At 44.5% G+C, this 22,614-nt stretch overlaps 1 protein-coding gene and 1 long non-coding RNA gene across 7 annotated transcripts; one reads left to right on the forward strand and one right to left on the reverse strand.

Annotated features, from left to right (window-relative positions):
- Positions 1 to 1,040: 1,040 nt before the first annotated feature.
- On the reverse strand, positions 1,041 to 3,300 carry LOC122472795. The gene is made up of 2 exons (XR_006294523.1): positions 3,186 to 3,300; positions 1,041 to 1,896 (listed from the first exon to the last, which is right to left on the reverse strand). It is a non-coding gene; the product is annotated as an uncharacterized LOC122472795 (long non-coding RNA).
- A 148-nt stretch (positions 3,301 to 3,448) lies between these two features.
- On the forward strand, positions 3,449 to 21,700 carry ADSL (adenylosuccinate lyase). 6 transcript variants are annotated; one of them, XM_043562677.1, is made up of 14 exons: positions 3,472 to 3,567; positions 6,664 to 6,739; positions 7,473 to 7,676; positions 9,352 to 9,396; positions 10,137 to 10,216; positions 14,408 to 14,579; positions 14,791 to 14,837; positions 15,588 to 15,678; positions 16,077 to 16,146; positions 16,293 to 16,440; positions 18,141 to 18,231; positions 18,866 to 18,955; positions 19,717 to 19,893; positions 21,422 to 21,700. In XM_043562677.1, the coding sequence occupies exons 3-14, from the start codon at positions 7,512 to 7,514 to the stop codon at positions 21,506 to 21,508; spliced, it is 1,263 nt and encodes a 420-aa protein (XP_043418612.1). In that variant the 5' UTR covers positions 3,472 to 3,567; positions 6,664 to 6,739; positions 7,473 to 7,511; the 3' UTR covers positions 21,509 to 21,700. The 6 variants fall into 6 exon arrangements, with proteins under 6 accessions (XP_043418609.1, XP_043418613.1, XP_043418612.1 ...); XM_043562676.1 differs by having other exon boundaries at positions 3,512 to 3,622; XM_043562675.1 differs by lacking the exon at positions 3,472 to 3,567 and adding an exon at positions 6,169 to 6,541.
- The last annotated feature ends 914 nt before the right edge of the window (positions 21,701 to 22,614 follow it).

The raw sequence follows: 22,614 nt of genomic DNA on the forward strand, positions 1-22,614 counted from the left end.
AGTTCGAGCCCCGCGTCGGGCTCTGGGCTGATGGCTCAGAGCCTGGAGCCTGTTTCCGATTCTGTGTCTCCCTCTCTCTCTGCCCCTCCCCCGTTCATGCTCTGTCTCTCTCTGTCCCAAAAATAAATAAACGTTGGAAAAAAAAATAAATAAATTTAAAAATATATTCTTTAAAAAAATAAAATATTTTTTAAAAATATTTTAAAAATAAGAAGGACAGATATAAAAGAAAATGAAATCATCAGAAGACCTTTCCCTAGAGTTAGGGCACAAGAGAGATATAAGTATGACTCCTGACCTAGAGATGTCGTTTTGGGAATAGTGATAACCAGCTGGAAGTGTCTAGGTGGGTTTTGAAGATCAAGATCGGCTTAGGTCACGATCTCACAGTCTGTGAGTTTGAGCCCCGTATCAGGCTCTGTGCTGACAGCTCAGGGCCTGGAGCCTGCTTCGGATTCTGTGTCTCCCTCTCTCTCTGTCCCTCCCCCACTCGTGCTCTGCCTCTCAAAAATAAATAAACATTAAAAAAAATTTTTTTTAAAGAGGCAGCCAGAAAGAGAGGTAGGTTATGGAGGTAACAGAGCAAGTGGAGATGTTTCTATAGCGGAAGAGACCTGTGTGTTTTCTTTTTAAATCAGAAGAGGGGAGGCAATACAGGAGAGATTAAAGATTCAACATAATGGGCCCCTGGGTGGCTCAGTCAGTTAAATGTCTGACTCTTGGCTCAGGTCATGATCCCAAGGTTCATGGGATCAAGCCTCACGTAGGGCTCTGCACTGACAGCGAGGAGCCTACCTGGGATAGCCTCTCCCTCTCTCTAAAAATAAAGAAATTTTTTGGGGTGCCTGGGTGGCTCAGTTGGTTAAGTGTCCGACTTCGGCTCAGGTCATGATCTCGTGGTTCACGAGTTCGAGCCCCGCGTCCGGCTCTGTGCTGACAGCTCGGAGCCTGGAGCCTGCTTCTGATTCTGTGTCTCCCTCTCTCTCTGACCCTCCCCCCATTCATGTTCTGTCTCTCTCTGTCTCAAAAATAAATAAACGTTAAAAAAAAATTTTTTTTAATAAAGAAATTTTTTAAAAAGATTCAACATAAAATAATCAAAAGAGCAAGATCCTTTCTTGAATGAGGATCTGGAAGACTGGAGGAGCAACTCCTATGTGGAGGAGGAGGAGTGACAGTGGAGTGAAGCAGAGGCAGGAGTGAGGGCTGGAAGACTGAGGAGACGGTTGTATTCACAAGTCACAGTGGAAGGTGAGGATAGTAAACTGGTCACTGCACATCAAAGCGGTGGCCACACTGACACACTCTGCGAAGAGTGGGAAGTTCCAGGAAGTAAGTTCTTCATCTTCCCAGAATCGTCCACCCTCTCTCCTCAACACCAAACCTCTGCAGCTCAAGAGGGGTGTGCGTACAAGACCTGAGTGATGAGCCCAGGATCCCAACTGATGGGCTTCTCTGATGGCCAAGGTATTCTGCATTGGTGCTGCAGTCATTTCTGGCTGCTAATTCTGGAGTCCAGGTGGAGCCACGAAAGATCCATGGGATGAGGACACTGAAGAAATGTGAGACGTGGGAAAAGAGGATGTGCAGTGTCAGGATCTCACTTGCATCTTGGCTACTATGGGCCCATTTCTCTCTCTGTGCTACACTCCTTTTGGCAGCATTCATTCGTCCAGGAAACATTTACTGAGCACCTATACTATGCTAGATTCTGTGCTAGGTGCCAGGGACACGGTGACCAAGACAGACATGATCTCTGCCCCCACCAAGTTTGCCATTAGTTGGGAAAGCAGAAAACACTGAACTCTGGTGAGAGTTATGAGAGGCCTGTAAGAAGTCAGGTCATTCATCATCTAGGAGATCGCAGAAGTGTGTTCCATAGGGCTGTGAGTGAATCTGTGAATAAATGAAAGCAGAAATGGAAAGGTGACAGGAAAAGAAATTATTGTCCAAAGCACGATCTTGAAGCCTTGGGATCTAATCAGCAACTTGGTTTTTTGTTGGTTTGGTTTTTTTTTTTAAGTAAGCTCTGTCCTTAAAGTGGGGCTTGAACTCATGACCCTGAAATCAAGAGTCGCATACTGGCTGGGCCAGCCCAGGCACCCCCTAATCAGCAACTTTTAACATCCCTGAAGTATCATGGTTACTGGCAAAGCGGAGTTCACCTCAGCAAACAAGCTGGAAGTTCAAAGCGGAATTCCCCGGGGAGGTCTCCTTCTTCTGAGGAACTCAAAATTGGTTATTTCAGAGCGGCATAATGCCTGCTACTGTAGCATCAAGGAAGGGGAACATTTGGAGCTAAGAACCAGGTGTCTGAAGCCTATCTGCCTGCATATAACTCCTAGCTTTCCCCCTTCCACATGAACAATCCCAAGACAATCACCCGACCCACGCCTTTGTTTTGCTACCTGCAAAATGGGGATCATAATAATGGCCACCACTTATTGAGCATTACTCTGTGCATTGCATCAAGAGCTTTACCTGTATTTTTTTTTTTTTAAGATTTTATTTTTGAGTAATCTCTATACGCAATGTAGGGCTCACACGTACAAATCCGGAGCCAACCAGGCGCCCTTTTACTTGTATTATTTCATCTAATACTGCTCGAGGCACTCGGATCCTCAGGGTGAAATGAGACCACGTGTAAAAAACGAGTGCCTGGTACCTAATAAGCCCTTCACAGATGTTAGAGGTTATTTTTATTGGTCAACCAGAGAAAAGAGTGGGATCATTAGGGAACATTTTCTAGACTGATTAAGTAGGAGGTACTGAGAAAACAGAGGTGTTCCAGGACAGGGGGTCGCTGGGAATGCCTTTATCAAGTCGTGGTGTGACCGAGCATGGAGTGGGCTGGGAACTATACAGCGTAGCGACTAAGTGCAAAATCTAAAGTCGGGTGGCTAGTTGGTGACCCTCAGCAAGACACTCGGCTTCTGGGAGTCTCAGTTCCAGCACTGGCTGAAATCCGTTTTTACTGCAGTTCCGTGCGAGGGGCGCACTTGGAACTCAACAAACGCTCATTCCTCCTCAGAACTGCGTGCGGTGCCAGATAGGCAGTGGCGGTGAAGCTGGGGTGGGCGACAACCATAACTAATAATGGCAAATACACACGGGTTTCTGAGTGTCCCAGGCATCGATCTAACACTCTAACCTCACCGCAATCTTAAAGGCTGGTCTTAATGTACCTTTCTTCAAATGGGGACACTGAGGCACACAGCGGCTCAGGAGCTTGTGAGGCGCTAATGACGTTTCTTGTACCCGAAGATAAACTTGACAAAACTCAACATCAAGCAGCGGAAACCCGACAACCCTGAAGGCTCCGGTTCCCCGGAAGCCCGGGGGCGAGACCAAGTGGAGGAAGTTCCGCCCCGCGTGGAGGAAGTCCCGTCCCCGGGCTTCCGCTCCCGCCCTCGCTGGCTCTGCCCTGACCTGGTGGTGAGGCGTGACCGGGATGGCGGAGGGAGGCGATCGTGGGGGACAGCAGGCGGCCTGCGGGCACGACAGCTACCGCTCGCCGCTTGCCTCCCGTTACGCCAGCCCGGAGATGTGCTTCGTGTTTAGCGACAGGTACAAATTCCGGACATGGCGGCAGCTCTGGCTGTGGCTGGCGGAGGCCGAGCAGGTAATGGGCCACCGGGATGAGGGGCCGGGCCCGCCCCAGCACGTGCGGGGCTCGGCGTCGCGCCTGGGCTTGGCCCCCGGGAGCAGCTGCCCCGCTATTTTCGGCCGGGTGTCCCTTTTCTGAGGAGCTGTGGCCCCAGGAAGGTCAGGGCAGGAAGCCCGGGAGCCGACACCTGTTGCCTCCTTTGTTTTGAGTCACGGAGGGTTAGAGGCGGAGGAGGCGGCGAGAAAGGCACGCTGTCATTTTAGGGATTTATCTTGGCCATTCCTGAAGGGATACACTGCTTAACACGGACCCTGAGCCCTTGTTACGTGCTATTGTGCTGATTTCTTTTCCCGTTTAACTCATAGAAACTTTGCAAACTAGGTGGTGCTTTCCTCACATTATACGGGAGAAATCAAGCCTCGGTGATAGCCAAGCGCGTTATTTGCTCCGAACCATTAATAGCGTACCTGGGATGTGAACCTGGGTTCAATGCAGAGCGTGAGAGCTTAGCCACCTTACCTTTCACAATGCCTCAGTGTGGTTAATGGCAGGACTGTCCCTACAAAATTCGTGTTTCCTAGGCCACTGTTTGTGCTCCACTCTACTGCACTTTCCCTCTAGGGAGGGAGAATCGGGGTAGGGGGTTATTAGATGGGTTTTCTGGTGTCTCTTTTAAGAGCTGCATATAGCGCTGTTCGGCCCAACGCTTTCAGAAATAGCTCCAGAGCGGCCTTCCCAGAGGAGTTGAAGAAAACTGAAAGTGATCCAGAGAGCTATAAAGTTTCAGAGGAAAATGCCACAAGCCAGATGGCAATGCCTTCTCAAATGGCATCAGTAAACAGGGAAACAAACAGTATGTGCCTGGGACCCAAGTACAGAGGAACTCCCCAAACAGGGAACGCTTCCTAGATTTTCCCCCTCCCCATCAGTGTGCTCAAGAAAATTAAGTGACATAACAATAGACACTCCTATCATGCCTGCTCAAAAAAAGTAAATGACATAATAATAGACACCTTTATCATGCCTGCCAAGACAACTATCTTAAGACTTGGCATATTAATACCTCATTAATCCTCAAAATAACACTGTACTGTAACTATTTTACAGATGTTTTACCGGTGACGGAATGGGGGCACAGAGAGACTTCATAAACTATTGGCTCAGACAATAATGGGTAGAAAGGGACATCAGTAGTGTGTGGTCATTTATCATATACTGTTATGTACTCTTTTCCATTTCATATGATACTCCGTTATATAGATGAGGGTAGTGGCATTCAAAGACTTTGCAGAATGGGGCACCTGGGTGGCTCAGTAGGTTAAGTGTCCGGCTTTGGCTCAGGTCATGATCTCACGGTTCGTGAGTTCCAGCCCTGCATTGGGTTCTGCTGACAGCTCAGAACCTGGAGCCTGCTTCAGATTTTGTATCTCCCTCTCTCTCTCTCTCTCTCTCTCTCTCTCTCTCTCTCTCTCTCTCTCTCTCTCTCTTTTTCTCTGCCCCTCCTCCACTCACACTCTGCCTGTCATGAATAAATAAACTTTTTTTTTTAAGTTGAAAAAACAAAAAAAACCCAGACTTTCAGGATCACTGCAGCTAGTAAATGAAGCTGGAATTGAAATGTAGAGTCTGAATATGTGTTCTTTCCTCTGGCCAGTGTGCACATGGCCTGAAATGCATACAACGTTGGTATAATCTCCTGCGTTTGGTTTATCTTGTAGGGTGTCAAAATTAGCATAAACTAGGGGTGCCCGGGTGGCTCAGTTGGTTAAGCATCCGACATCAGCTCAGGTCATGATTTCACGGTTCATGGGTTCGAGCCCCACATCAGATTCTGTGCTGACAGCTCAGAGCCTGGAGCCTGCTTCAGATTCTGTGTCTCCCTCTTTCTCTGCCCCTCTCCCGCTCACACTCTGTCTCTCTCTCAAAAATAAACATTAAAAAATTTTTAAAATTAGCAGGAACTATGTAATAATTTAGTAGTTAAGACAAAAATTTGAGGAATAAGAGATTAGGAGAGGGGTGCCTCGGTGGCTTAGTCGGTTGAGCGTCCGAGTTCGGCTTAGGTCATGATCTCACGGTTTGTGGGTTCGAGCCCTGCGTCAGGCTCTGTGCTGACAGCTCAGCCTGGAGCCTGCCTCAGATTCTGTCTGTCTGTCTGTCTCTCTCTCTGCCCCTCCCCCACTCACAGTCTGTCTCTCTCTCCTTCAAAAATAAACATTAAAAAAATTTTTTTTTAAAGATTAGGAGGAATGCAGAAAAGCAAGAGTGGGGGATGAATTTTGACAAGATGCATTGCTTGGGGATAAGAAGCAGTTTGGCCACACTGCCCCTGTTGCTTTGCTTTGGAAGGAGGACTGAGGTGTCCTATCTACTGGCTAACAGACACTTTGAGGCAGTTTTTGCTCAGTGTGGCTACTGAGCTTTTGAAATGTGGCTAGTGTGACCAAGAAACTGAATTTTTACTTTTTACCATTTTATTCTTTTTTAAAATTTATTATTATTTAAAAACAATTTTTTTTAGTGTTTATTTTTGAGACAGAGACCCAGCGTGAGTGGGGGAGGGGCAGAGAGAGGGGGAGAGTAGAATCTGAAGTAGGCTCCAGGCTCCCAGTTATCAGCTCCAAGCCCGACGTGGAGCGCGAACCTGCCAGATTATGACCTGAGCCGAACTCAGAAGCCCAACTGACTGAGTCACCCAGGTGCCCCACTTTAACCATTTTAGATGTAAATAGCCACATCTGGCAAGTAGCCACCATCTCGGACAAGACAGGTCTAAGACGCAAGATCCTTCCCAAGGCCAGGACTTGGGAATTTCAAGTTGACGTTTGAATAAATTTCACCAGTCTGTATGTGTAGCTCTTGGATCCAAGGGTCTGAGCTGCCTGGGCTGCAAGCTGCTCTTTGCCGGCCTGACTTTTCCAGTGGTGGATGAATGTAAGCTGTTGATGTGTTTATTTTCTCAATAATATCCTGCAAAGGCTTTGTTTTACTGAATTTGCTGTACGTAATTTGTTGGCAAAACCACTTACAACATTCTTAATTTTCATTTCTTGAAGTAAATCTGTCTGGGTCAAATGTAAAGCTGTGGCCTGGATCCCACACCTGGGGCACTTACATGCCAAGCACTAAGGGGTAAGCAATAAATACAAGGCTCTTCTCTTGTGGAGTATACATTGTAGGGGGAGGGACAGGCTAATGCATTTGTAAGAAATGTCATGTGGTGATAAGTGCTCTAAATAAATTTAGGCTAAAGGAATAGAAGAGTGACACATAAGAAGAATATTTCACATTGGCATCAGGAAAGACCTCTTTGAGGAGGTAACATTTGAGCCCAAAGACCAGACTGTGTGAGCCAGAAGAGATACAAGGGCAGAGGGAACAAAGATCAGAATTACGTTGTTGAAATATGCAAAATGTACATTGTTGTATATTTTGGTGTTTACGTAGAATGTAACTTACCATGATTCATTAAGAAAACCTTGCCCTTCCCCACCCATGTTCTTTTAGTTGCCCCAAATCTTACTTTAAGAATTGGGAGGTGGGGGGCGCCTCAGTCGGATGAGCATCTGACTTCGGCTTAGGTCATGATCTCGTGGTTGATAGTTCGAGCCCTGCGTCAGGCTCTGTGCTGACAGCTCGGAACCTAGAGCCTACTTCAGATTCTGTCTCCCTCTCTCTCTGCCCCTTACCCGCTCAATGCTCTGTCTCTCTTATGTCTCAAAAATAAATACAAACATTAAAAAAACAAAATTTAAAAAAAAGAATTGGGAGGTGGGACATAAATGCTAACATGAACCAATGTATTTCTCGGTGTCACTTCAAGTCATTGTGACGCTTGAGGTATTTTGTTTTGCCTGTTCTGCAGACGTTGGGTTTGCCTATCACAGATGAACAAATCCAGGAGATGAAATCAAACCTGGACAACATCGACTTCAAGATGGCAGCTGAGGAAGAGAAACAGTTACGACATGATGTGATGGCTCACGTGCACACGTTTGGCCACTGCTGCCCAAAAGCTGCTGCTATAATTCACCTTGGAGCCACCTCCTGCTATGTTGGAGATAATACAGTAGGAACCTGTGTTTTGTTTCCACTTAGGACTCGGTCTTCATAATGGATTTATAAATTTTATTTGATTTTTGTCTAGTTATAGGAAGTGACTCCATAAATCTTTAGTTTTAGGGGTATCTTAACACTGAGGAATTTTCTGCTTTTGTTATCCTTCCAATCTAAACTGTAAGCCTCTCATGACCTCCATAAAATAAGACCTGCAGATACTGTTTCTGCATTGGCTGTTTGGGCATAAGCCAAGGTCTTAGCGTTTTAGCGGCAAGGTAATTTTCTTTCCGAAGTCCTTTATAACTCTTTGCTGTAACGTCTGAAAAGAAAGAATTACATTATGATTCTTACGTGAAACTTAATTAGCAGAAGCAGCTTATCAAACATAAAAAAGTAATATCTTTCATGAAAAGTAATAATTTTCCTAAGAATTTACCAAGTGCTTGGCACTATTCTGAGCACTTTGTGTGTATGACTTCTTGTATTCTTCACAAGAACCGTGAAAAAGGTCCTTTTATCTCCATTTTTAAACAGCTTTTTGAGGTGCAGTTTACGTGCCATAAATTTACCCATCTTAAATGTGTGGTTCAATGAGTTTTAGTAAATTTATGCAGTTCAACCTTCACTATGCTCCAGTTTTACAACACATCCCTCACTCTGAAAAGTTCTCGTACCCGTGTGCAGTCACTTCCCACTCCTGCTTTCCAACCCAAACAACCGTTGATCTGCTTTCTTTCTCTGTAGTTTTGCCTTTTCTGGTAATGTCATAGAAATGGAATCAGAATATGTAGTCTTTGGGATCTAGCTTTATGATCCCTGTCTCTACAGATGAGGATACTTAAAGAGAAGTTGAAGAACTTGCCTAATGTCACACGGCTAGATAAGAATCAAGCCCAGGGAGAATGGCTCCACAGCTGTCCTCTTAATCATGCTGCGCCCGTGGGACCGGAAGTTTGATTCCAGATACACTTCCAATTCAGAAAGAAGCCACTAATTTTTAAGTTGCCCCAAATGCTTTCAGTCTCAAGTGGTACCTAATAAAAGGCATCTGTATGTGTATTGCTCACATAATAGAAGAAGAACAATCCTTTCTCATGGGGGAATACGCTTTTTTTTGAATACCCCCTGTATTGTATAAGTTGGGCTCAGCAATTTGTATTGGAGTTGCCTGAAACACATCTCTTATTTTCCTCAAGAACAGCTTTAAATTTCCTAAACCTTGATGTTCTGGTTCATGTCTTTTTTGTTGTTGTTAGCAATGGTAGATGTGGAAAAAGGACAGAAGGCTAATGGAATGTGCCCCAAGGAAGCTTCTCAGATACTCAGGCACTCCTTTTGGAAAGATAGAAAGCTTGTTGACCTGGACATCTTCACAATATTCAGGATGAAGGTTTGCCCGTAACTGTTTTCCCGTCATTTTAGTTACCACATAAATTGGTCTTTAGGAGTATAAAGGTCTTGTTCCTTAGAGATCCCAGAAGTACTGCTCTCTAGGTTGATGTGCTTTTAAAATAGTAATCTGAAAAGAACAACTTCTGTTAGCATCTTCTGAATTGCACAGAGGGTTGCTAATAGTGAGGTAGGTGGCTAGCTGAGAAACCCAGTGGTGATGGCCAAAAGTATTGTGTAATAATATTGTTTGGGCAAAGCTGTTTGATGTGAGACCACTGCATTTTCCTTTGCAGGACCTGATTATTCTCAGAAATGCATTTGACCTGCTTTTGCCAAAGGTAAGGAATTGGCAGAAGTTCCCTGCCAGCCCTGGATTCCCCATGATAGGAGATGGGCACCACTTACGAATAAATCAATGCAATGTGAATATAAATAGATTATTCTTTAGTCAGGTGAATGATCCTATATCTCATCTGTAGAACGAATTGTCTTTTTGAGTTAAAATGCTCTAAGTGAATCCTTTTTAAAATCTAGCCTTTTGGGGCCCTTGGGTGGCTCAGTCGGTTAAGTGTCCGGCTCTTGGTTTCAACTCAGGTCATGATCTCAGAGTTCATGAGATCGAGCCTCATGTTGGGCTCTGTGCTGACAGTGTGGAGCCTATTTGGGATTCTGTCTCTGCCCCGCCACTGCCTGTGCTCATGTGCTGTCTCTCAAAATAAATAAATACCTTTAAAAAACAAAACGTAGTCTTTTAATAAAGGCAGTTAACCAGCAGCATGTTGTTGACATTGGGTCAGATTCATGATTTTGTCCTGTTTTCCCTGCATGAGCATGTTAGTGGTCTCAAAATTGTGCAGAATAAGTTCATGACTTTTTAGATAGTCAACTCACTTATCAAACATTGGTTGCTCTTAAATCTTCAAGGCATTTTGGGATACAAAGATAAAAAGATAATGTCTCTGCCTTCCACAGGCTGGAGATCTAATTTTATATTAAATTGTCTGAAAGTTTAGTTCCTGATTATATAACGAGCTTACCCTGAACTCACCCTGTTTCTATCACATGGTCTTTCTTACAGCTTGCCAGAGTGATCTCTCGGCTTGCTGACTTTGCTAAGGAACGAGCCAGCCTTCCTACCTTAGGTTTCACACATTTCCAGTAAGTGATGTGATTACTTCTCGGGATTTGGGCTTGTTGGTATGCATTTGGCTTTCATTTCTTCCTTCATTTTCCCTTCTCCACGGAAGCTGGAGGTGAAGAAACTCAAAACATAGTTTAAGGGGTGCCTGGGTGGCTCAGTCAGTTAAGTGTCCAACTTCAGCTCAGGTCATGATCTCGTGGTTCATGAGTTCAAGCCCCATGTTGGGCTCTGTGCTGACAGCTTGGAGCCTGCTTCAGATTCTGTGTCTCCCTCTCTTTCTGGCCTTACTCCATGGTTCTGTCTCTGTCTCTTTCTCAAAAATGGATAAACACTTAAAAAAATAGTTTAAGCAAATAACTTAGGATGCTTATGAGGAATGAACCTGGTCCCTACCTTAAAAGCTATACTGGTGAGAGTTCATTTGGGGAACATTGGGAAATACGGATCAAGAGTGTTTGAAAGTATTCATGCTCATTGATTTAGTAATTCTGTTTTTGAGACTCCTACTGAAGTAAGTAATCTAAATTATGCAAAAAGTCTTACGTGCAAAGATCTTTGTTAAAATATTGGTGGGGCGCCTGGGTGGCGCAGTCGGTTGAGCGTCCGACTTCAGCCAGGTCACGATCTCGCAGTCCGTGAGTTCGAGCCCCGCGTCGGGCTCTGGGCTGATGGCTCGGAGCCTGGAGCCTGTTTCCGATGCTGTGTCTCCCTCTCTCTCTGCCCCTCCCCAGTTCATGCTCTGTTTCTCTCTGTCCCAAAAATAAAAAAAAATATTAAAAAAAAATATTAAAAATAAAATCTTTAAAAAAAATAAAATAAAAATAAATAAAATATTGGTTATGATAGTAAGCACCGGAAACAATCTAGCTGTCCACAATAAGAGAAGAATTAAATGAGATATAGTATATTCATAGGCTTGAATAACATGTAGCCGTTAAAATGCTGCTTATAAGACTCATATTGTGGAAATGTGCGTAGGTTACTGTTTTGGGATAAAGACAGCATATGAATTGTACAAAGATTGGAAGAAATTACACCAAGATGTAAATATTAATTACTCTGGTTTATGAGGTAATAGGATAATTAAATTTTTCCCTATTTTGTATTTTTTTTTTAATTTTTTTTTTAACATTTATTTATTTTTGAGAGAGAGAGAGACAGAGCATGAACGGGGGAAGGGCAGAGAGAGAGGGAGACACAGAATCGGAAGCAGGCTCCAGGCTCTGAGCCATCAGCCCAGAGCCTGACGCGGGGCTCAAACTCACGGACCGCGAGATCGTGACCTGAGCTGAAGTCGGGCGCTCAACTGACTGAGCCACCCAGGCGCCCCGCTATTTTGTATTTTTGATGTGTAAAATGTTCAAGTGTTTTTATAATTACCAAATAAAATCCTTTTCAAAGCAGATAATGTCATTTTTGGAATGCTAGTAGCAGGTTTCAAGTGATGATATTTGAGTAGTGGTGTGTTAGCATCTGCTTTACATCTTGGTGGGATATTGCTATGGCGACGAAGATACTGTCTCCTAACGTCGAGTCTCATCTTCCTTAAAGTTAGGGCCTGCACTTGTCGCAGAAACCTGAAGAAATTGTTCATGAGGAGTCAGTGCAAGGTGTGTTGGGGCTGGCCATGACAAATGTTGCCTCGTGCTGGCTCCCTAGCATTACCTGAGTTACGACTCCTCTCCCTCTCCTGTGAGTACTGGAGAGTTGTGGGCCTCCCAGTATTCCTCTGGGTGTAGCGTGACGAGAGAGGTATCTGCTGCCACGGTTAGCAGGCATTAAGCACTCAGAAAATGGTATTGGTGCATGAGATCACATCAGTGTGGGTCAGTTCCTATAGTCAAAGGGACCAGCTTTGGGGCACCTGGCTGGCTCAGTCGGTAGAGCATGTGACTCTTGGTCTCAGGGTTGTGAGTTCAAGGCCCACGTTGGGTATAGTGCCTACTTAAAAAAAAAAAGCAGCTTTATTGAGATACAGTTCACATGCCATAAAACTCACCCTTTTTAAGTGTACACTTAGTGGGGCGCCTGGGTGGCTCAGTTGGTTAAGTGTCCGACTTCGGCTCAGGCCGTGATCTCGCAGTCCGTGAGTTCGAGCCCTGCATCGGGCTCTGTGCTGACAGCTCAGAGCCTGGAGCCTGCCTCAGATTCTGTGTCTCCCTCTCTCTCTGCCCCTCCCCTGTTCATGCTCTGTCTCTCTCTGTCTCAAAAATAAATAAACGTTAAAAAAAAAAAGTGTACACTTAGTGGTTTTTAGTATATTTACAGATTTTTAGTATACTTACAGATTTATTTACAGTCACCAGTATATAATTTCAGAATATTTCCATCACCCTTCAGAAAACCCATACCCATTTAGTTATTACCATTCCCCCCTTACCTAGCCCCTTGCCATCACTGATCTATTTTCTGTCTATGGATTTGTCTCTTCTGGATATTTTATTTAAAATGTCTTTTTAGTGTTTCTTTTTTGAGAGCTAGAGGAGGGGGTGGCAAGGGGCAGAGAGACAGGGAGACAGAGATCCGAAGCGGGCTCCGCACTGACAGCAGAGAACCTCATGCAGGACTCGAATCCTTGAACTATGACATGAGATCATGACCCGAGTTGAAGTTGGACACTGAATTGACTGAGCCAGCCAGGCACTCCTCTGGACATTTTATTTGAATGCAGTCATAAAATATTTATCTTGTTATGACTGGCTTCATTCACTTAGTGTTTTCGGTGTTCATCCGTATTGTGGCATGTAGCACATTCATTTCTTTTTATAGCCAAAATGGTGGATATACCAAGTTTTGTTTGTCCATTCTTTAGTTTGATAGACATTTGGGTTGTCTCCACTTTGTGGCTATTGTGTACAATGTTGCTGTGAACAGATCCATGCAAGTCCATCCATTCATTTCTTTGCTTGTACCAGTAATCTGTTAGCAAGAGTTAGCTAGAAAACTACCATGAAATTAATTTGGGGATATATCGTCTCGTGATGTGCCTTCATGTTTGCTCACGGTTCATACTGTTAGCCTGATAGAGAGAATCCATTTGGAATGAGCTAGGTCATTTGTTAGAACTCCCCATCAGGGCGCCCGGGTGGCTCAGTTGGTTAAGTGTCCAACTTTGGCTCAGGTCATGATCTAACGGTTTGTGAGTTCGAGCCCCACGTTGGGTTCTGTGCTGACAGCTCAGAGCCTGGAGCCTGCTTCAGATTCTGTGTCTCCCTCTCTCTCTGCCCCTCCCCACTTGTACTCTGTCTCTCTTTCTCAAAAATAAACATTATAAATATTAAAAAAAAACAAAACTCCAACATCATTGCAGTTTGTTCTCATTATTATGCTTTATGTTCAGAAACAGACCGGCAATAAACTGATTTAGACTTTGGACGGGGAGCAAAGCCATTAGCTGTTAGGTTAAGAGTCCTTGGGTTATGTATGTTTTAGGGTTGTTGTCCACAGCATGGCTGCTTCCTTATCAAACCTTGTCTCCTCATAAAGGCCTTCCTTTACCGCCAGTCTAGAGTGGCATTCTCCAGCGTCCTCATCATTTTATTTTTTCATATTTCTGATAAAAAAAATCAGCAGTCACGTTTTTTACTTGTTTCCACTACAACGCGCGCTCCATTGGACAGGAACCTTGTCTGTTTTGTTTGTTGTTGTTGTTTTTATGTTTGTTTATTTTGAGAGACAGAGCATGAGTGGGAGAGGGAGAATCCCAAGCAGGCGCCATGCTCAGTGCAGAGCCCAGTGTGGGGCTCGATTCCACCACCATGAGGTCTTGACCTGGGCCGAGATCAAGAGTCGGCTGCCCAACTGACTGAGCCAGCCAGGTGCTCCTTGTTCATGGTATTTTCAAAACCAAGAACATATTAGCTATTTGGCAAATGTTTGTTACATGAGTATATTTGACTTGCCAAAGCCTGGGGACAAACAAAACAGGCGTTGTCCCTGCCCATATATTGCCTCTTGATGATAAAGAAAGAGCTATGTTAGGAGATCTTAGTTTCATAATCATTGAATATTTGTAAATGATGTTGAATCATAACTATTGCTCACTTGCTCACACTTCTTCACTCTGGTAAGAGACAGGTCTCTCTGTCTCTTACCTGAATTCTTCCTCTTTCCAGGGGTAGCAGTAATTGTTTGAAGAGGGAGTGAAACTTTTATGAAGTAAGTCCTTGGTTTGAGACTTGTGTGTGTCCTCTTTGGGTCATTTTTAGGCCTGCTCAGCTGACCACAGTTGGGAAACGTTGCTGTCTCTGGATTCAGGATCTTTGCATGGACCTCCAGAATTTGAAGCGTGTCCGAGATGACCTGCGCTTCCGGGGAGTGAAAGGCACCACAGGCACTCAGGCCAGCTTCCTGCAGCTCTTCGAGGGAGATGACCAGAAGGTATTCTGAGAGCAGCAAGGGGACATGGAAGCTCAGTGGTGCGGGCACCAAGGACAAAGCTGACTTCTAGGATGGGCAGAGAGATGGATCCTGGGATGAGTGGAGTCTTTGGATCGAAAGGGGCACCAAGGATCGAAATCAGGGCAGGACATTGAGATATTCTCATACTGGTCACACCTGGATTTCTATAAGGATGTCTTTTTCTTCCAAGGTAGAGCAGCTTGACAAGATAGTGACAGAAAAGGCAGGATTTAAAAGGTAGGTAAGTGGGAAAGGTGTTGGCTTCCCTGTTAAGTGATGGAAGGCCCGTGTTCAGTGTACCTCTAAATTTGACCCTTTTTCTTCCTTTGTTCTTCTACCCGTTTCCTTTTTTCTTTTTTTTTTTTTAAATGTTTGTTTTATTTTTGAGAGACAGAGCACGTGCAGGGGAAGGGCACAGAGGGAAGGAGACACAGAATCTGAAGAGACCCCAGGCTCCGAGCTGTCAGCACAGAGCCTGACGCAGGGCTGGAACTCACGAACTGTGAAATCATGACCTGAGCCAAAGTCGGACGCTTTACCGACTGAGCCACTCAGACATCCCTACCCATTTCCTTTTAACTCCTGGGTTTTATTTTTGTATAGTCTAGATTCTGTTTTCTGATAATCTATAAGGAAGAAGGAAATAGTCTTACCCATGTTGAGGTCTCCGATGGATTCATCTAAATCTGACCATTTCCCTTGAGGGCTGCCAGGCTCCACCATGGCTCCTTCTTGCAGGCATTTCCATCGGGCTGTGAGGACACGGGTGCACAGAACCACCCTTCCTTCTGGGGCATGGGTGTTAGTAAAAAGGGTGGAAGAACAATTTGTTCCAGGAGCAGATTATCAGTGAGGTCATCTGGGCTCCGTGTGACTCAGTATACCAGTGAGACCAAGCTTTTGCTCAGGGTCGGTTTTTGCTCATTTGTTTGACATAGTCACATTTTGAAATATTTTTATGTATGGCTCTTTTCAATTTATTTCTAGGGCTTTCATCATCACAGGGCAGACCTATACACGAAAAGTGGATATTGAGGTGCTGTCTGTGCTGGCTAGCTTGGGGGCATCCGTGCACAAGGTGAGTGGTGGCAGCAGTTTGTGGGGCTGGGATGAGAGCTTTGCATAAACAGAAGGAATTGGCCTCAGAGCTTTGTTCAGTCGCATCTCTCAAGAGATGTCAGACTTCATTTTTCACCATCTGGGGCCTGTGGGTGAAGCCTCTTAAGGTGTCTTAAAGGACAGGACTGGATTCTGCGTTCTCATTAAAGTTCATCTGGCGTCGTCTTTCCGTGATGTCTGCAGCCATGTTTCACAGAAGTGTTTCCATGCTCCTTTACTTGTTATCCCTGCTCTTCAGGAGCCTGGAGAAGTCTGAATGAGATACTCTCCAGGATCTGTTGGGGAGGTGAGCTCACCTCCATCAGCCTAGCCCCTACTCCCAGAGTTCTGCACATCGTTGTGGCCCTTTCCCCCCAGATTTGTACCGACATACGACTCCTGGCAAACCTCAAGGAGATGGAGGAACCCTTTGAAAAACAGCAGATTGGTGAGTGTTGTGTGGAGACCTGGGAGCACCACAGAAATGTCAGGGGGCCCGTGGGCAGGTGTTGACAGCTCGCCCAGCAGCGTGCCTGGGCACTCATTGTCCTCTGAAGCCTCTCTGCCTTTGCTTCTCGTCCTTGTACGTGGCAGGCTCAAGTGCGATGCCATACAAGCGGAACCCTATGCGCTCCGAGCGCTGCTGTAGCCTTGCCCGTCACCTCATGACCCTCATCGTCGACCCGCTGCAGACGGCATCTGTGCAGTGGTTCGAGCGCACGCTGGATGATAGTGCCAATCGGTCAGTAAAAGGGGATGCCATGTACAGTGAGTTGTGGGGAGGATCAGAAGAGGAGCCTGGAAGCAGAAGGATGTTTTGAGCATCTGTGCATTTCCTCCTTGTCCCCACAGAGCATGGAGTCTAGCAGGGAGGCAAGAACATACAAAGAACAGTATGATGAGTGTAGGAACAGAGTATGTATGAGATACGCTCTGTGTGAGCTAAGGGGAAGTCTAGGTGTGGGGGTCAGGAAAGGCTTCACAGAGGAGGTAATGCTTTAAGACTCAAGAAATCTAGGCATTTTTAAAAGACCTTTAAGACAGGATTGGAAGCATATATACAAGCATAAAGGCAGGAGAAAGAAGAGGGAGTTACTAGTAGGTAGCACGGGGGAGTAAAGTCTGTGTGACAAGCAATGAGGTAAAACATGATTATGGATCACAGCTAGTATATGATGGTCTCTGTAGGCCCTGAAAAGTTCAGTTACTGTGCTGGAGGTAGGTAAGGTGTCAGCTGTGATGTCTTGCCACAATTATATGGTGGTTCGGTATGAGATGGGTCAGAAGTAATTTGTAGCTGTGAATAAGGTACCAACATGCACATGGTTTTCTGCTTACTTAAAATTTTTATTTATTAAATTTCTTTATGTTTATTTATTTTTGAGAGATAGGGAGAGTGTGAGCAGGGGAGGGGCAGACAGAGGATCCAAAGCAGCCTCTGGACTGACAGCAAAGAGCCTGATGTGGGGCCTGAACCCATGAACCATGAGATTGTGCCCTGAGCCAAAGTCAGATGCTTAATCGACTGAGCCACCCAGGTGTCCCTAAAGATTTTATTTTTAAATAATCTCTATACCCAACACGGGGCTCAGACTTATAACCCTGAGATCGAAGAGTCACGTGCTCCACCAACTGAGCCAGCCAGGCACCCTTGTATATATTCTTATTTAAAGCAGAGTCACGTTATTCTGGTTTGCTTGCATTGTATTAGAATTTGAGTGGAAAAGGATATATAGTTAAGCTAGTTCTCTGGGATCTGTGTGTAATCCAGGGAATAAGGCACTTATGAAAATAAGACATATGAACCCATTCAGAAGTCAGCCAGTAAATATTTTTCAGCAGGGTGTGACCTAATCATATGTGCCTGCTAAAACACCCTGCAACAATTTGGAGAACCAGTTTTAAGGGGATATGGATCTGGTCAGGACAAGTTAGGAGGCTATTTTTAAAAATTGAAGTCCATACTGGCACGGTGCTCATGTGATTAGAGAAGAAGCATATGGGTATAAAATCAGTGGCAGATTGGCCGGCCTTGGTGGCTGATAGGAGTGAGTGTTAAGATCGGTGATGGGGTACAAGTGCCATTTACTGAAGATGGGAGCCACAGGGAGAAGAAGAGTAGGTTTGAGATGGTAAGCAGGAGGCAATGGAGAAGTGACTGCATCCAGTTTTGGGTTTGAGGTACCTACAGACCAACCAGGTAGAGCTTCTCCAGTTTGGTATGTGAGCTGGCTTTTAGGCAGGTGGTCTGGACAAGGGGTGATGGATTTGAGAGTCATCAGGATATTGGGGGTAGAGCCAAAGTCATGAGATTAAAGGAAGTTGTCCAAGTAGTACACGTAGCATGAGAAGTCAGTACGGCAGCTTCTTGGGACACACCCTATATTTCACTGAAATTGATATTTGCTTAAAGAGATAACTGAACGGCTATTTGTTTTCTAGACGTATCTGTTTGGCCGAGGCGTTTCTCACCGCAGATACTATATTGAATACGCTGCAGAACATTTCTGAAGGATTGGTGGTGTACCCCAAAGTAAGCCTCAATTAAAAAGCAAAATATTGGGGTGGGGGTTGGAATGTGGGAGGGTGAGTATAATCTTCTGCTCTGGAGTAAGTATGTTTGGTGATCTGCATTCTAGTCCAGTAGGAGTTGTTCCTAACCAGAGCTCATTCTTCAGGTTGTGACGTGGCTCTAGAGAACTAACTCTGGAATCCATAGACAACGTTTATAAAAAAGAGAAAAGGAAATACTTTGAATTGGCTTAAACTGTTCATGAGCTTCATGAATCATCAGCTTGGTGTGACTGGCAGAGTAGACTGTTTCCTTTGCCTGTTTTTAGGTACCTGAGGCAGATGGTTCGTTCCCATTATATACTTGGCTCTTGAGGTGGGGCACTGAAATTTAACAAAGTTGAGGTTTTATAAATCTTTCCAATGAAGCAACTTTTAAAAGTATATTTAAATTGCTTTTCCTTTTTTAAATGAAAATAATACTTTAAATTAGAAAGAAAACTGAAATGCAGATTGAATCGATCCATTCTACCCTCTGTCTTCATAGATATGGTAGTTCATGTCCTTCTCTGTATTTTGCTGGTCACAGTTGATCTCTTACTGTGTGTATGACTTTGTAACTGTGAGGCATCTTAGCCCTTCGTTCATTCTTCTAGGTAATTGAACGGCGCATTCGGCAAGAGCTGCCTTTCATGGCCACAGAGAACATCATCATGGCCATGGTGAAAGCTGGGGGTAACCGCCAGGTTTGTTAACCCCTTATGCTCCTGGATAAATTGAAAGGGCACCTTTAGTCCTCCTCTCCTCCCTTAAGAATGAAAGCATTTCTGTCATCTGCCCTCAGTCATGGTATTGGTACAGAACAGTGACCATATTCTGCCATAGAGCAGGCTCATCTCTGGAGGGTGATTACGATGAACTTGGTTTGTTAAAAGTGAATCACTTTATCACTTGTAGGAAAGGTCCACTCTTAGCAAAGGAATAAGGTCTGAATTTGTAATAGGAAATGATGGGAAGTGGGCACGACAGAGCACGTGGTTCACGAGCTGTTAGAGGAGCCAGCACAAGAGTCACTTGGGCGGCTCAGTCAGTTAAGCATCTGATTTTGGCTCAAGTCATGATCTCACAGTTCATGAGTTCAAATCCCGCATCGGGCTCACTGCTGTCAGCACAGAGCCTGCTTCGGATCCTCTGTCCCCTCTCTCTCTGCCCCTCCCTTGCTTGCTCTCTCTCTCTCAAAATAAATAAACTAAAAAAAAAAAAAAAAAAAAAAAAGCCAGCACAAGATGGGCATTTACTTCAGGTACATCCTAGGTTATGTTCGGAGGGTTGAGATCTTGATGGAATTAGACTGTGAGGGGAACTTCCTCAGCCTGGGTGGGGAGTGGGTGGGTGGGTTTTGTGTATCAGCCATAGATAGACAGCATAGTTGTGGTATTGGATGATGGTTATGATGATCAGATGCCCTGTTAGTAAGTGAATCAACAATACCCCACTGTCTTCCTAGGATTGCCATGAGAAAATTAGAGTGCTTTCCCAGCAGGCAGCTGCTGTGGTCAAACAGGAAGGAGGTGACAATGACCTCATAGAGCGAATCCAGGCTGATGCCTACTTCAGTCCCATTCATTCCCAGTTGGACCGTCTGCTGGATCCTTCTTCTTTTACAGGTCGTGCATCTCAACAGGTAAGCACCAGAACACTTCTGTGGCACTAGAAGTTTCCCCAAATGCCCTCTTTTTACACTGCTGGGCCACAGAACCTGGAATACAGTCTTTAATGTTTCTTATAAAATAAGAAGTCTGATAAAAATGAGGCTAGGCAGAAAGAATTCAGAGCAGGCTAAAATGTGAAGGTTTGGTTGTATTAAACTGCCTTATTTCCCCCTGTGGATTTCTCTGAATTCTCTTTTGGTTTGGAGCATGTGGTATAATGGACAAAGATTGGGTTTTACCCTCAGATCAGTCAGATTCATTCCTGACTTCTGGCTTTCATTGGCTGACAGGATAATATGCATCTCAGGGTGCCTGAGTGGCTCATTCGGTTGAGTGTCCACCTCAGGTCATGATTTCATGGTTAACATAGTAGGTCCCTGCATTGGGCTGACAGCATGGAGCCTGCTTGGGATTCTCTCCTTCCTCTGCCCCTTCTCCGCTTGCACACACACATGTTCTCTCTCTTTCTCTCTCAGAATAATTAAATAAACTTTAAAAAAATATATACATCTCATGAGGTGGTGGTTATGTGAATTAAAAGGCCTAGCACAGTGCTTGACCCGTGGTAGGTATTCAGTAAATGTTTATCATTTTTCCCCTTGGCCTTTTGGAGACTGCAAGAGCTAATTCAAAAACATTTACGAGTGCAAACTGGGTGCTCAGTATGTATTCAGGTACTGTGCTTCATTCTGGGGCTTTAAAGATAATTCTCATCTTCAGGGAGCTCAAAACTTAGTGGTAAAGGCTTATAAAAAGGTCATTCATTATAATACCAAGCAGTACCTGTAGGAGTTGAGGGAAGCATATTCTTTTTAGGGATCACAAAGGAGAATAGGAGAGGTTGGGAAAGACTCTTGGAAGACTTGACATCTGAGCTGAATCTTAGGGAAAAGTAGGAGTTGGCAAGTAGATAGACATCCAACATGGGAGAGAAACTACAATCATTTGATTGTTGCTGGAGTAGCAAGTACCCAGAAGTAGTTACAGGATTTAAAGTTGGAGACAGACAAGAGTTTATCATTTCTCCTCAGATCACACTGGTGTTTTGGATTTGAGAGGCTTAAACTGGAGGTTGGAGACCAGTAAGGAAGCGGCTGCAGGGGGCCAAACAGTAGATGATGAGGACGTTGAGCCAAGGCAGTGGTAGATGCAGATGAGGGGAGAGATTGGAGGGCTCTTCAGGAAGTTAGAGCCTTGGCAGGTTGAATGAAGATGAGAGAAGAAGCCGAGATGATTTCAGCTTGGGTACTGGGTGGACGGTGATGAGACCAACTGAAAGGACAGGCTGGGCTCGTTTGTGGGGAAACATGTAGGCATGGTGGGTTGAGCTGCCTCTGTCTAGGGAGAGATTTCTGACAGGCAGTGAAGAAATACTCAGTGGTGGGGTAAAAGCTTTATCAAATCAGGTTTCAGTGATATAAACTGACTTTGAAAAAAGCGTTAGCAAAACTTCCATCTTTACATTTTCTTTTGTCTTACATTTGCTTTTCTTTTTGGCAGGTGCAGAGATTCTTGGAAGAGGAAGTATATCCCCTGCTGAAACCATATGAAAGTGTAATGAAGGTGAAAGCAGAACTATGTCTGTAGCGTTGGAAAAGAATTAAACAAGAAGTCGTTGGCTTTGTTAACTTTTATTGCCAAGTCATGGAAGCCATTAGTTTAGTGCCTTATTTTACCTTAGGACGTATTACCTGAAATTGACACAGCACTTTCTTGTTGGTGTGGCGCTTTCACATTTCTCAGGGTTTACGATGCAGGAATAAATTACGTTGAATTGGACTCTGTTTTCTACAGCAACACAACCTGTAGTTGTTCATAGTTTGTTCTTTCAGGCACATCATCTAACTAGTCGAAGTTGTTTTACATGCTCACGTGATTGTGAGGGAGTCAGCAAATTCCTGTTCCACTCTTCTGAAGGTAAATTTCATCTGTGTCTAGCAGAATAACCTGGACTGTGATTCACCATGGACTCTGATTCAGTATGGTTAGATAGCTTTGGCATCCAGCTTGGTTTGGCCAGAATAAGTAATGAAATCTGGAGTTCTAGGACATTCTCAAGCTTACTCTGCTCAAGTTGTATTTGAGCTCATGATAAGGTTTGTATATCAGGGAAATGCTAATTGGGTCTATTGATTTCATCAGGACATTTGACAATCTTTAATCCTGGTTACACAGTTTGATAGGTGATTGAACCAGCCTTAGCCAAAAAAGGAGCGTTAGGACTGTCCCCCCACCTGGAAGGAGAGCACTGGTATTAGTCCACAGGCCTCTATCTTTAGCCCTGTCTCATTCTATACATTGAGCGTAGATGAAAATGAAGAAAGTGTATTTATCAGATTTTCAAACAACACAAAACTAGGACAATTAATCAATACATGCATTTGGTAAGATAACTAAGATTTTATCCAACCTGAATAGACTGAAATGATATGGTGAAAACTAAGAAGAAAAAACTAAGATACATGTAAGTTAAGCTTAAACTCAGTATGAACCAGAAGTGGTTGCCAGTGAGATCATTTAGGATGTGTTAGTAGTAGTATAGTGTCCAGAAAAGCCACTTGTAGTCTTACGGTGCCACCACGTGGCATTATGTTCAATTGTGGAAACCCAGTCTGAGGAACAGAGAAACTTGAGCCAACCTCCAAAGAAGACTTTGAGGGTGAAGGAATGTCTGAGCACTCAATCCTGTGGGA

The sequence above is a fragment of the Prionailurus bengalensis genome, chromosome B4 (assembly GCF_016509475.1).
Source record: "Prionailurus bengalensis isolate Pbe53 chromosome B4, Fcat_Pben_1.1_paternal_pri, whole genome shotgun sequence".
NCBI classification, from domain to species: Eukaryota; Metazoa; Chordata; class Mammalia; order Carnivora; family Felidae; genus Prionailurus; species Prionailurus bengalensis.

Bases quoted from the DNA above. Each gene is read 5' to 3' on its own strand.
- ADSL (XM_043562674.1), top strand. From the start codon at position 3,452: ATGGCGGAGGGAGGCGATCGTGGGGGACAGCAGGCGGCCTGCGGGCAC. The intron at 10,217-14,407 runs GTAAGTGATGTG...GGTCATTTTTAG, and splicing joins TTAGGTTTCACACATTTCCA to GCCTGCTCAGCTGACCACAG. The intron at 14,838-15,587 runs GTAGGTAAGTGG...ATTTATTTCTAG, and splicing joins GAAAAGGCAGGATTTAAAAG to GGCTTTCATCATCACAGGGC.